Source organism: Brassica napus, chromosome A6 (assembly GCF_020379485.1).
Source record: "Brassica napus cultivar Da-Ae chromosome A6, Da-Ae, whole genome shotgun sequence".
In the NCBI taxonomy this organism is placed as follows: domain Eukaryota; kingdom Viridiplantae; phylum Streptophyta; class Magnoliopsida; order Brassicales; family Brassicaceae; genus Brassica; species Brassica napus.
Window position 1 is genome coordinate 6220443 of NC_063439.1, and position 13072 is coordinate 6233514.

General features: G+C 30.0%; 2 protein-coding genes across 2 annotated transcripts; one reads left to right on the forward strand and one right to left on the reverse strand.

The window, feature by feature from the left end:
- The first annotated feature begins 1066 nt into the window (after positions 1-1066).
- Positions 1067-2788, forward strand: LOC106351320 (probable 2-oxoglutarate-dependent dioxygenase AOP1). The gene is made up of 3 exons (XM_022688171.2): positions 1067-1742; positions 2000-2324; positions 2400-2788. Exons 1-3 carry the CDS (start codon positions 1360-1362, stop codon positions 2664-2666), a joined length of 975 nt encoding a protein of 324 aa, XP_022543892.2. The 5' UTR covers positions 1067-1359; the 3' UTR covers positions 2667-2788.
- A 932-nt stretch (positions 2789-3720) lies between these two features.
- On the reverse strand, positions 3721-5388 carry LOC106351318 (gibberellin 3-beta-dioxygenase 1). The gene is made up of 2 exons (XM_013791132.3): positions 4781-5388; positions 3721-4410 (listed from the first exon to the last, which is right to left on the reverse strand). The coding sequence occupies exons 1-2, from the start codon at positions 5272-5274 to the stop codon at positions 3825-3827; spliced, it is 1080 nt and encodes a 359-aa protein (XP_013646586.2). The 5' UTR covers positions 5275-5388; the 3' UTR covers positions 3721-3824.
- Between the last annotated feature and the right edge of the window lie 7684 nt (positions 5389-13072).

Consider the following 13072-nt stretch of genomic DNA (forward strand, 5'->3'; position numbering starts at 1 on the left):
AGAAAACATAATCAAGTATATTACCATCGTCTAATAAATTACATGTTAAATAATAAAAGTAGCTAAGACATAATAATACTACTGTATTAGCATGAATAATATCATATACGTGAAATAAATAGTAGTGTGAAGAAATCAAACGATTGTAAATACCTAATACGTTTAGAGTTTAGACTTTGACGCTTCTAGTTAAAGTTGCAAGGCCCTTCCTTGTTCCCAAACCGCCATTATTTAATTGAATTGTATCCCGCTTGGACTAATACCTTTCAAAATATACATATTTTACAAGTATACTTTATTTAGATTTTCTAGAGCTAAACCCACATCCTAAGTTCATGTTATGTGGTAAGAATTTAAGATGAAGTTATGTGTTTGATTTTAGTACCATAGAGTTAGGACTTAATTTGTTAATTAAACTAGACAAGATAGCACTGAATAAAGATATATTTTATTGGTAAAAAGTGTTATCGACCGTAAGTAAAACGTGTAATTAACGTATCTAGTCTCATTCGAAGATTCAAGTAGAATCAACAAAGATGAATTCAACGTTGGTCTTCATATAACTTCCTCACACAGCCACATTCTTGGAAGTTTCTATATCCAATTTTATCAAGACCTTTTAAATATGGGGTGACTGTTGTTTCAACTTTCAACCAAAAGGGTACGTCTCTAACCGGAAAATAGCTTTGGTGGAGCATTAATGTTGGCTAATGAAACAATTATTGGTAGGGCAATTAAAAATGGGTTCTTTGGTAGTTGTTGCGAATCATATTTATTGGTCCAGCGTTCTGCTCCTATCTAATTTACAAGGGTAAGCCAAAAACCGGACATAACCAAAATTCATGAGCCTAAAAACAAACCGACGGTAGTCAACGTCCGCGGCTTAAGAAAGTCAAAGGTTACACTTTACAGTTGAGAAATTGGGAAATGTCAAAGCCAGTGTCGACCAATAAGGACCCCACTCGGCTTTGAGAATAAAATAACGGGCTTTTGTTGAATTAACCTGAGTAGGCCTCATAATAGCCCAATAATGCAGAAGACTCCCACCCAAATACAGACAAAAGTCAACGAAAGCATCTTATACCCAAACTAAGTGAAGTATCTTTCAACGGGAGTATAAACACATATTCGATGCCATTTCACAACTATAAGTTTTAGGCAAATATCAGTTCACATTAGTGAGCAGACTGGTAAAATTTCCGTAATTCTTTTATTTTCTTAGTTAATAGAAAGATTGGATCATATGTTTTTTACGTTCACAAGATTGTATCATATGTTATGAACAACAATTGCATTCATTTATTATAACAGTTTATTTTTCTAATGATTTGTGTAACTCTGATTGTGTAGGATAGTCAAATGGGTGGGAATGAAACTCAAGAGCTTCCGGTCATCAACCTCTCTGACAAGAACCTGAAACCGGGAACAGAGCTCTGGAACTCGACGAGAAACAGCGTCCGTGAAGCTATGGAACACCATGGTTGGTTCGTGGCCGAGTACAACAGCTTTCCAGCAGAACTCCACAAGTCAGTTCTAGAAGCTTCCAAGGAACTACTTGATCTTCCTCCCGAAGTTAAGGTAACGAACGAGAACCACAAGGCTGGACACGGCTACATAACCATGATCTCCGATGATCAGCCCGTTCATGAAGGTCTTGGTATTGACCAAGCCAACGATATCCAACAATGCCGCCAATTCTCCCGTCTCATGTGGCCTGATCATCATGACAATGACCGTTTCTGGTATTACTTATTTATCAAGTAATTTAATATGAAGTCTTTATTACTATTATGAATGTGAACAAATAAAATAATATAAAAAAAAACTTAAGAAAGCAAAACATGATTAAAATAAATACTCATTTTAGGGTTTATATATTAATTATGTGAATGAAATATTTACAATTATTACCCAATTGAATGTGGCATTTTACTTGTGCACATATACTTAATTCATTTCCAAACTCAACAATAATTATGTGTTAACGATGTTGTTATAGTGAAATTGTTAACGCATATGCGAAAATGCAAGCGGAGCTGGAGCAACTGGTGATAAGAATGCTCTTTGAAAGCTATAACCTAGAGAGGTATACAGAGAAACACATAAGAGGATCACGTTACCTTCTTCGGTTGCTGAAATACAGAAGACTCCCTAATGGAGAGCCCAACAGGAAGTTCATTTCTCATACGGACAAGAGCTTCATCTCCATCCTCCATCAGAACCACATCACTGGACTCATGTTGAAATCCGAGAAAGAGGACGTTTGGTATCCTTTTATCCCTTCACCAACCCGGTTTGCTGTTATAGCAGGCGACGCCATCATGGTATAAACTAAAAACTACCAACTCAAGTTTTATAGTGCTGTCAAATTAATCATGTGCGCCAATATATATCATCAGGCGTGGAGCAACGACAGAATCAAATCGTGTTACCACAAGGTGGAGATGGAGAGCGTGGAAATGAGGTATTCATTTGGTTTCTTCTCGTTTCAAGAAGAGATGATATCGACACCAGAGGAGATGGTGGACAAGGACCATCCTTTAGCATACAAGCCCTTTAACCATGACGGACTTCTAGCTTTCTACGAAACGGTGGACGTTCATCTGAAGGCACACCGTACGATGACCAAAGTCTATTGCGGTATTCAACAAGCGCATGAACCATAATCACAAGCATATACAAACCTAGTTATTTTCAACCAAAATGTATCCTTTTCGTGATCTTGTTATTTAGTACCATACTACCATGTCTGCTCTATTATATCTTTGAAACTAATGATTTGAACCTACAATGTGTACTAATGATTTGAAACTACAATGTGTGAATAAAAATCTTTTTTTTTTTTTTGCATTCAACTAAAGCGGAAATGGGCCTTATCTTAGACTAACATGAGCTTTAACTAATAGTGGTTACTTCAATAACAAAATACAGTGAAACTTCTATAAATTAATAATGCTGAGATTACACCAAAACTATAATTTTTTTATTAATTTATAGAGATATTAATTTATCAATATACTAATTGAACCAAAAACTCAATTTAAAACTATAAAATTATATTATTTTATAAAGATTTTTAGTGTATATTAATTTAAAGAAGTTATACTGTAGTTTGATTTAAATAACATGAGCCTTATCTTAGACTAACATGAGCCTTAACTACAATGTGTGAATAAAAATCTTTTTTTTATCCACTTTTGGTTGTGGAAATAAATAACAAAAGAAAAAAAAACTTTTTCATGTCTCAATTATACAAATAGTTTGATTTAATTTCTAATCAATGATATATCAACACGGAAAATTCCATAAACATGGGCCATATTCTGCTGCACACATCGAGACGGAAGATATTGCTTGTAAAAAGTTAAGATAAGATAATATAATGTTATATGTTTTGGTCATTTTCGTTTTCTTTTTAGATTAGACATATAGCCTCATCTTAGATGTGCTCTGTCATTTTATATTCAGACAATCTGACAAATAGCAATCAAACAAGATGAATTGTGTAGTATTCTGAATATAACACCATGCTGTGTTGTCTTTAATGTTTAGTATTTTTTTAGCGTTTCAATCAAAGAATTTATTGGGACCATCAAACGCATAATTGCACAATTACTAAACAAGATTCTCATTAGTGGCAGTGTGGCAACATGTCATGGGACGATTTAAGAAGCGCCTGTCTTTTTGTTTTTGTTTATGTGGAATGCAATTCAAACACAATTAAAGACAAACAAGGATATTAATAGAATACTAATTTACAACATTTTCTTCTAATCAAATTAATTGGCCGATAACAAATTATTATAATCTCATGAAACTGTTTGTTATTCATCTATGTCATTTTTAATCATTGAAAGAGCTTCATTGAAGTGAGTTGCTTTTGTTCTAAGATACTCTGTCCATGTGACCGATCGGTATAGAGGCGATCCAACAGGACTAACCAGTTTTGGTACGGGTGATATCTTGATATCAGATTGTGGTCCCCAAAGGAAAGCTACTGATAACCGGGATCTGGTTTGGTTAACCCGAGCGCGGTGTAGCACGCTCTTAAACAGTCCATTCGATAAGATGTGGAAGAGATCACCGACGTTGACCACGAGGGAGCCTGGAACCGGTGGCACGGTGACCCAACCTAGATCATCACGAAATACTTGGAGTCCAGCGGTATTGTTCTGATGGAGAATAGTTAAGAGAGTGGAGTCGGTATGGGCAGCTAGACCCATGGCCCGGTCCGGTTCAGGACAAACCGGATAGTGATTTAGCTGGAGGGCGGATTGGGCCCAGTTTAAATCTGGATTAGCACTGGCCCATTTAATGTCTTCTTCGCTGACGCCAAGTGAAGTTAGCGATAACCACATCAACTTGGATGCCAACTTTTGCATTTGTTCCTCGTACTCTTCAACGATGTCGCTGTTAATTAAGAAAATACGAATTTGATCCAGTAATTAGTACATATGAGATTTATACACAATTTGCATATAAATACGTTAAAATTTTGTACGACCTTTTAAATAAATAGGAAAAACAAAACAAAAGCAAGTTGGGCTTTTTGTTTTCTCCGATAAGATTAAAAGAAATATATCTTCAAATCTTGAGGTGGGTCCAATATGCTAGATTTTCATTATGCTCGTTACTCTTAATTCCACTAAATTTGAATGACATGGCGAAATCTCTGTTGCTTCTGTTATTCATGGTCCATGTTATTACCAAACTAATAGGTATAGAAGTATATATAGTACATGAAATAAATATATAATGTTGTGTGTGTATAGATATATACCAGTAGTTGTTAAGGTGATGTTGGGGCCAAAGTTTACGGAAGTCGTTGAGAGGGGAGCCGGTGATGGTGAAACCTTCCGACCACATTTGCTTATTGAAGAAAGATGAGATACGAGCGACGCCGTAGCCAGAGAAGCCTGTCTCCGACCGAGCAGCCTTAAGCTTGCGTTGGACAGGTAGCTGAAAAAGACTACCGGTGAGAAACTCAATGCCTTGGAGAAGTTCCAAAGGCACGCCGTGGTTCGCGATCTGGAACGCACCCCAAGTTCTACATGCGCTGCCGATTTGGTTGGCCGCGTCAGGATGGTTCAGGTCAATGAGAGGGATGTTTTCACTTGCGGCCGGAGGGGAAGGAGCGGCGTCCAAGAGGGGATCGTCTTTGGGGGTCCATGTGTAAGAATCAGGGAGCTCACTGAGGGATGTGAAGTCAGGTTGGTGAGAGTGTGGGAGGTGAATGGGATGGCCTCTAAAGACGTCTGTTAACATTGTAGGCATCTTGCTTTTGAAAGAAGTTTAACTGTAGTTTGTAAATTATAAATCTGATAGATGTTTTGTGTATTTTTCTTATGAGATATGTGTATAATGTTTTGTGGTGGAAGATTATGGAAGTGTTGGACAGTCTATTTATAGTGGTAGAGCCGAGATCAAGAGGAGGCAAAAAAAAAAAGCATGTTAAAGCTCTTGTTTTTTTATTTTTTTTGAACTTTATGTTAAAGCTCTTGTTTTGATGAGTTTGTATATTGTTTTTTTTTGGTAACAAAAGAAGAAATGCATTTGTATTGGTTATTCGACTACTTTATTCGACTAAATACAATACGAACAAACCAAACCTCTAGAAAATTATGGAGGTCCCGCCATTTCCTTCTTTTGTAAGAAAAAAAAATATTTGTTATTTTTTATGCAAGATAAGGTATATACACATGTTGTCAAACTGTATATAATTAAATTGAAAGGGAGGTATATTAGTACATTTTGTCTTTCTCATCTTGAAGCTCGACATTTTTATTAAAAACGAATTTAAGAGAGCGATTAATGTGTAATTTTATTATGACCTTAAACGGCTAGACAAACATAGTAAAAGAAAGAAAGTGACCAATGTTTTTTGTCTAACTAATTTTTTTTTGTTGATTATTGGAGTAAGTTTTATCAATTGATGGGTTGTCAAACTGTATATTATTCCTTCTGTTCCTAAAAGATCCAAATTCTAGAAAAAAAATTGTTTCAAAAAAATAAATATTTTATATTTTGATACAATTTTTATCAACTAATAATGAGAAATTGTGAAGTTTAAAAACATTAATTGCATTTTAAAAATTTTATTGCTTTAAAAATATAAAAAATATAAAATTACAAAAAACTATGCATTTATAGCTAAATTTTAATATGTTTTATTAAAAAGTGTGAAAATTCTAAAACATAGATCTTTTAGAAACGGAGAGAGTATATAATTAAACTGGAGTGGATGTATTATACTCTATACGTTCCTTAAAGTTACATATTATAGATTTTTCACGCGTTTTAATAAAACAGATTAAATTTACATAATTTTTTGTGTTTATCTTTTTCTATAATTTTAAGCCAATAGAAATTTAACTAATACAATTAAGTTTTTTGAAATTTAAAAATAGTTAATAAAACATGCATTGAAAATGTAAAAAATTGATCTTTTTGAAATAAAATTTTTCTTTAGAATATGTAACTTTAAGGAACGGATGGAGCAGTACATTTGTCTTTCGTCTCTTGAAGCTCAACATTTTAATTAAAAACGAATTTAAGAGAGCGATTAATGTGTCGAGGTGATAAGATGTGATTATGACCTTAAACGGTTAGACAAACATTGCAAACGAAAGAAAGTGACAAATGTTTTTTTGTCTAATTAATTTGTTTTATTGATTATTTGGAGTAAATTTAATCAAACAATTAATTTCTTGGTGATACGCTTCCTCATATTTTCAACTATTGACAAAAAAAAATCCTAAGTTTCTTCAAAATTAGATGCAGTATATTACGTAAGTTATGTACGCAACTATGTATTTATATACTTTTCCGACCACAAGTTACTTTTTGTTTTTGTTTTTCTATGACTGTGGTCAAATTAGTGTTGATTGATTGAAACTATAATTGTAAGAGGAGGAGACACAACGAGGAGTGTTTTTGGCTCGGACAAAAGAAGGAACAAAAATAGAAAGGGCCAATGTTGTCCTCTTCAAACAATATCTAGCTAACTGCAGCAAAGAACAAAATAGCTTATCTTCTTCAAATTCTCCACCAAGAAAAATTGAAAGATTTCTGGATGTATAATATGCTTGGAGAAAAAAATAGATTTTCAGTATTTGGATATAGAAAATACTTAGGAAGAAAACAAATCAAATTTAGATGAATTAAATAACATTACCTTTTCATGATTAAAAGCGTAAATACTGATTAAACAAATTATCTAAGCAAACATTACTAATGACGTCGTAACATGCCAAGTTGAAGACTAAAGGCAGAAAGCCATGTCGAAAGTATACAAACAAACAATGCGTCGAGGCTACAAAATTATACAGGTTTTTCTCAAAAAAATGCAGCTATACAGGTGCGTCCATGCTATGTTGTAACCTGGGTTTGAATCCGGCCACCTAGAATACCTTAAGTGGTAAAAAAAATATGAATTATACGGATCTCGCGGTGATTATTCTTTAGGCCTAAAATTTTTTTTAGGATTACACCACAATTATTAAAAAAAAAATTGCAATTATGTTTATGAATTATGATTCTTCCTGTTCTTTTTTTTTTGTCATCATGATTCTTTGTGTTCATGCATGCTTTTTAGTAAAAGTGTTGCTGGTTAGTGAGTAAATAATGTTCAAGCAAAGTCATTAAAACTATGTGTTTTCTTACACTATGTGCAACAATTAAAAAATAAAAATAAAATTATATTTTAATTTTTTTATTTAATATTTTATTGTTTTCTTACCAATATTTACTTTAAATTTAAATTTAATTAAACATAAAAATTAAGATAAATTAAATAATTTTGTTTATTTTCAATTTATATTTAAGAATATATATATATATATATATATATATATAATTGAAATCTTCGATAGATTATATATATTTCCTTTTGTTTAAATATATTGAATTTGAAAAGTGTATAAGATACTAAAATTATAATAGTTCGTAGCCTTTTTAATAACGATAATAGTCAACTATATTTTAAAAACATTTGGTTAAATGTTAAAATATTTTACCAAACGTCTTTAATTCAATTGAAAAATAGCATAAGCAAAATTTACAAATCAAATACATTTAAGATGAAAATAATATTAAATATTTTATTTTAAATTTGAAAAGTATAAATTTTGGTCTATCATTTAATAAGGAAAGGTTTACATAGACTGAAGTACTAATTTAAGTCTATCATCGGTATTAGATGACTCTCCCGTTTTTATGCACATATATAAAGATTAACAAAACAAATATATTGTAATAATTAGTTAATATTTTTTAAAAAATAATTATTTTTTAATTTGTATGTATGATTTTTTTAATGAATAATTATATGTTATTTTAAATATATAATATCTATTTGGTATTGGTTATTATTTGGATATATTGGATTGTATATATTTCTCTAAACTCAAATTAAAAGTTTTGTTCTTAACAAATTAAAGTTTTAATTATTATTTTTTTCATTTAGTTTGATTGTTGTTTTAGATTTCTAAATATAGTTTAGTAAGTTTATGTATAATTTAATATATGTTGTTTTGAGAGTCAAATGAATAAAATAAACTGAAGTGTTGATCAAATCAAAGATATATATATGAATATAAAGATAATCTTTTGAAAACACATACATAAATAAACTTTACAAAAGAACTAAAATGTAAAAATTGGTTCATATTTTATTTCTATTTATTAATATGTTTTGAATTTTTTGTAATTTATATGTATAAAATAATAAATAATATTATTAATAATATGTTGTTATTTTAATTATGTCTTGAATTTTGGGTCTAAATGTTTAGAGTAAAACCAATTATTTATTTTATGGGTATATTGAGTTAGATCTATTCCTTTTAACTGAAGTACAATTAAACAAAGTTATATTACTTCTATTCATTGCATGAGTTTGAATTTTCTCTAAAATTTTCAATTATGTTTTAATATTTTTTTTATTTGATGGTGATTTAAAAAATAATAATTAAACAAACTAAAGTAATAATATGTATAGTTGCATAAACAAATATTTGAAAATCCATAAAAGGATATTAAAATGCAGAAAATAACTCAATTTTTTTTTGTAAATTCTAAGTAATTTATACTTTAGATGTATAGGATATACTGAAAATTATTTTAAATAATCTTAAGCATAAAATTCGAATTAGTTTGATAGTATTATTATGAAATGTTGGGTAGTATAAATATAAACAATAAACTAAAAATAGAAAAAAAAATATTAATGCTAAGATATAATATTATAGTTCCTTAAAAGTATATTGAGTTATGATATATAAGTAGTTTTTTGTGATTATTTGATCATTAAAAATATGTCAGTTTATCTTATTGAGATTTTTAATATATAGCTTGATATAAGGAAAATATTTTATTACTTATATATATACATTATGTTTATTAAGATTATGTTTTAAAAGAAATATATTATTTTAGTATCAATATTATTTTTTCTGAAATTTTCCTTTATGTTAAATCATATTATGTATAATATATTTTTTGTTTTTAAAAGTATAATTCTTTCTTTTAATTAATATTTTCTTTAATTATATATGATATTTGAAAATAATATAAAAAGGAAATAAAAATTAAAAAATATTATAATGACAGTTGGATATGATATTTTTAATTCATTAAGAGTAACTATATAATTAATTATCGTAAAAATTAAAATGAGAACGATGACACATGTGCAAATATAAGTGATTTGTCAAATAATATAATAGAGATCACAATACAGTTTTTTAATTGAATCAAATGTCATTTTCTGAAAACACTAATACAATTAGAAGTGTAGTGACCAACAGAGCCGGCCCTTGGGCCAAGCCAAAGAAGCCATTGCTTCCAGCCACATAATTATAAGAATAATTTCGGCCACAAAATACCAATAGTTTTCTTTGGTCCAGTGGTAAAAACTTAAGGGTTCTAACTTTCATTTGCTTCCAACCAAGGTTCAAATAATAGAGGGCGGCCAATTTTTAAAATTTTGCTTCCAGTCTAATATTTTATAGGACCGGCTCTGGTGACCAACCTTTGCTAATTTCCCACATTGCCTTTTCGCGACATATTTAAGCCTCTACTGTTTTTGACTCTCACTAGATGACAAACTTATTTCTTATCTCGATACCATTGATCAATCTAAAGACAAAATTTGACATTCAATACTATTATTATGTATATAAAGATACACCATCATGGATCACAGGACTCTCTAGAATATACAGAGAAATGTTTAGTAGTTGTGATAATCACTCTCGAATACTTTAACAAATTTCACGTACGTCATATATAAATCAAGGAGCCAATATATAAAAAGTTTCGATGAAACCATTGATTAAGTATACGAATCTTATAAAGGAAATAGTTACAGTCTTTTTATTTTCTTATATAAAAGAAATTACTTTAAATGGATCAAACATTGAATCAATATTGGGAACCAATGAAAAGTGAGGAGAGACTGGATGATTCCCTTTTCCACTGGCATGTTAACAAGGGAAAGACTACCCCATTCAATTTCTTTTTAATTTATATAAATTTGGTCGTTTCCGTCTTATATGCATTTGGTTTTACTGTTCTTTTAATTATTTTTGTACTTTTTATATTTTGTCTTCTTCTGTCCTACTTGGCTCTCACTAAGCCATATTCCAAAAAACAAAATATCTACAAAACGACAAAAGTTAACATCTCGTGGGTCCTTGATTTTATCTTAAACACTAGTCCTTGAGATTAACGCAATATGTAAAAAGTGAAGAACATAAACGCAATAATGGCCACTGCTTATTCCGATAATCTTAATTAAATAGTTATGACACAAATTCAAATTTTATAGTAAGAGGTAAGTACTAACAATTTATCACAAGAGTGAGAGTCAAAAATATAACGTTATAATATTTTTATAGTAAGTACTAAAATGATGATCATCAATACCAAACGAGAAAATAACAACCAGGTATTCGGTTGAACAAAATGAAAACAATCAGATATTCAATATAACTAATAAAATGATATAAAGATGATGAATCATTTTTTCCCCACAACTAAACGTTTCTGGTTATAAAATGCTCTTATGCGACAATATTGTCGTAACAAACCTAGCTCTAACGATCTCACTCGGTGTTATTGGTGTTTTGATAAAGGTGATTATATTGGCGAAGCTTGGTGTTACGTTACATACGTCATTTAAAAAGAACAAAGCCAAAATAAGTTATGGAAAAGAAGCAATACGTGAGTAATACACATAACACATGGACATGCACATGTATCATCATTTTCATCATCACCCATGCACGTGCTCCTCACATAATGCTCTCTACATCGCTTTCCAAAATGTCACAAAACAGAATAATTATGATTTTCATCATAGAGCTAGAGATTGTCCTCCTGTACCTTGTCTCCCAGTTATAATCCCACATATATGTATGAGTGTATATAAATATATATGTATGCATTGAATTTGTATTTAAGCAATATGGTTGCATGTAAGAATGTTAATAAACATTTTTCATGATGATAACTATAAATATCTAAGTTTCGTTTGAGCTAATTATTCTGTATGTTTTAATAATATGAATAAAATAATTGTTTTTCTAAAAAATAGAATAATATATACTCCATCTGTTTTATAACACTTGATGTTTTAGAAGATTAATTTGTTATTTCAAAATATAAAATGTTTTAAAATATCTATGCAACTTTAACTGTTTAACCAATATATATTTCATAGTTTTCCTGATAATTTGTTGTATTATTTTTTATTTATATTTTAAATAGATTTTTTATAGGAAAAATATTTTTTCTTAATCTTTGTGATTTCATCCATAGCCTCATATATTATGAAATAGAAGGAGTATTGAAAACGAAACAAATAGGTTACTCAATTATGAATTTAACTATTACAAGCGGAATCGTATTATTTGTGACAAACAGAATAGGATACTTGTCTCTTGGCTTTAAGAGATGTATACGTCTGTGACATGGTCGATAATCATCCACGTGTAATAAAATAAACCCTATCTGGACGTATTAGGGCTTTTTGTTTCTTATAACAAAATGTACAAACGCCACTTAAAATTTTGTAATTATATGTCGGACCTAATATTGACAGTGTTTCACATATTTTAGTTTTCTTTTTGTTAGTCAAAAACATATATTTTGTGTTATCAGCATAATTAATGATTCGGATTTATTGTAGGTTGTATTGGTAAACAAATTTTTAAAAGAAAAAAAAGTTTAGATGCTTTTGCTTCCAATCTCATTGGATACCATCGCTTTCTCTAACATGACTCTGCCCCGTATCTCTATCGTTAAACTTACATGGATCCCGACACTAACTAATACAGCAAAAAAAGACTTGAATTATTTATTTTTCCTTTTTACATTTTCTTACCTGAAAATATTTTATATTCATTCAAACGAGTGTAGTAGGGAAAGAAAATTCAGACAAGTATAGACAAAGTCAAGAAAACGACAATATTCAAATATGTCGTTTTACCTAGCATAATAAGATCACGTCAAAACAAAAGGCTCTATACCATATATTTACGAGTTACTATATATTTTTTTTTTTTTTTTGATAAAGGGCTTGCTAGTTACTATATATTTAGTATACGTATGTAAAGTATAATTTTCACCGTAAATAAATGATTCGTTATATATGTCATTTTTTCTCCATGAGAATAAATTAATAATTCTTTTGTTTGAAACTGGGCCAACTTAAAAAAGTAGTATACTCTTTCGTTTAATTATATCGTAATCAAATGGTTGTTTATATCAACTTTTAAATATGTGTATATTGAAGTTTGTCTATCAACTACGTATACTCTTGAAACGAATGTGACATGATATATGATTCTCCTTGTCCAAGTGAGGAACAGGTTCTTTATAAAGTTTAGATTACAATAATGTAGGATTAAGGATTGACAACACATTTGTCACCAAGAAGGGATTTGACAACACACTTGTTTCTGTATCTATCACCTTCGATTAACTAACAGTCGAACGTGTTGTGTAAGATTTCGTTTAATATAACAAAGCATTTTTCTGTTAATCCAATGAAGATTTTTTTTTTGTCTGA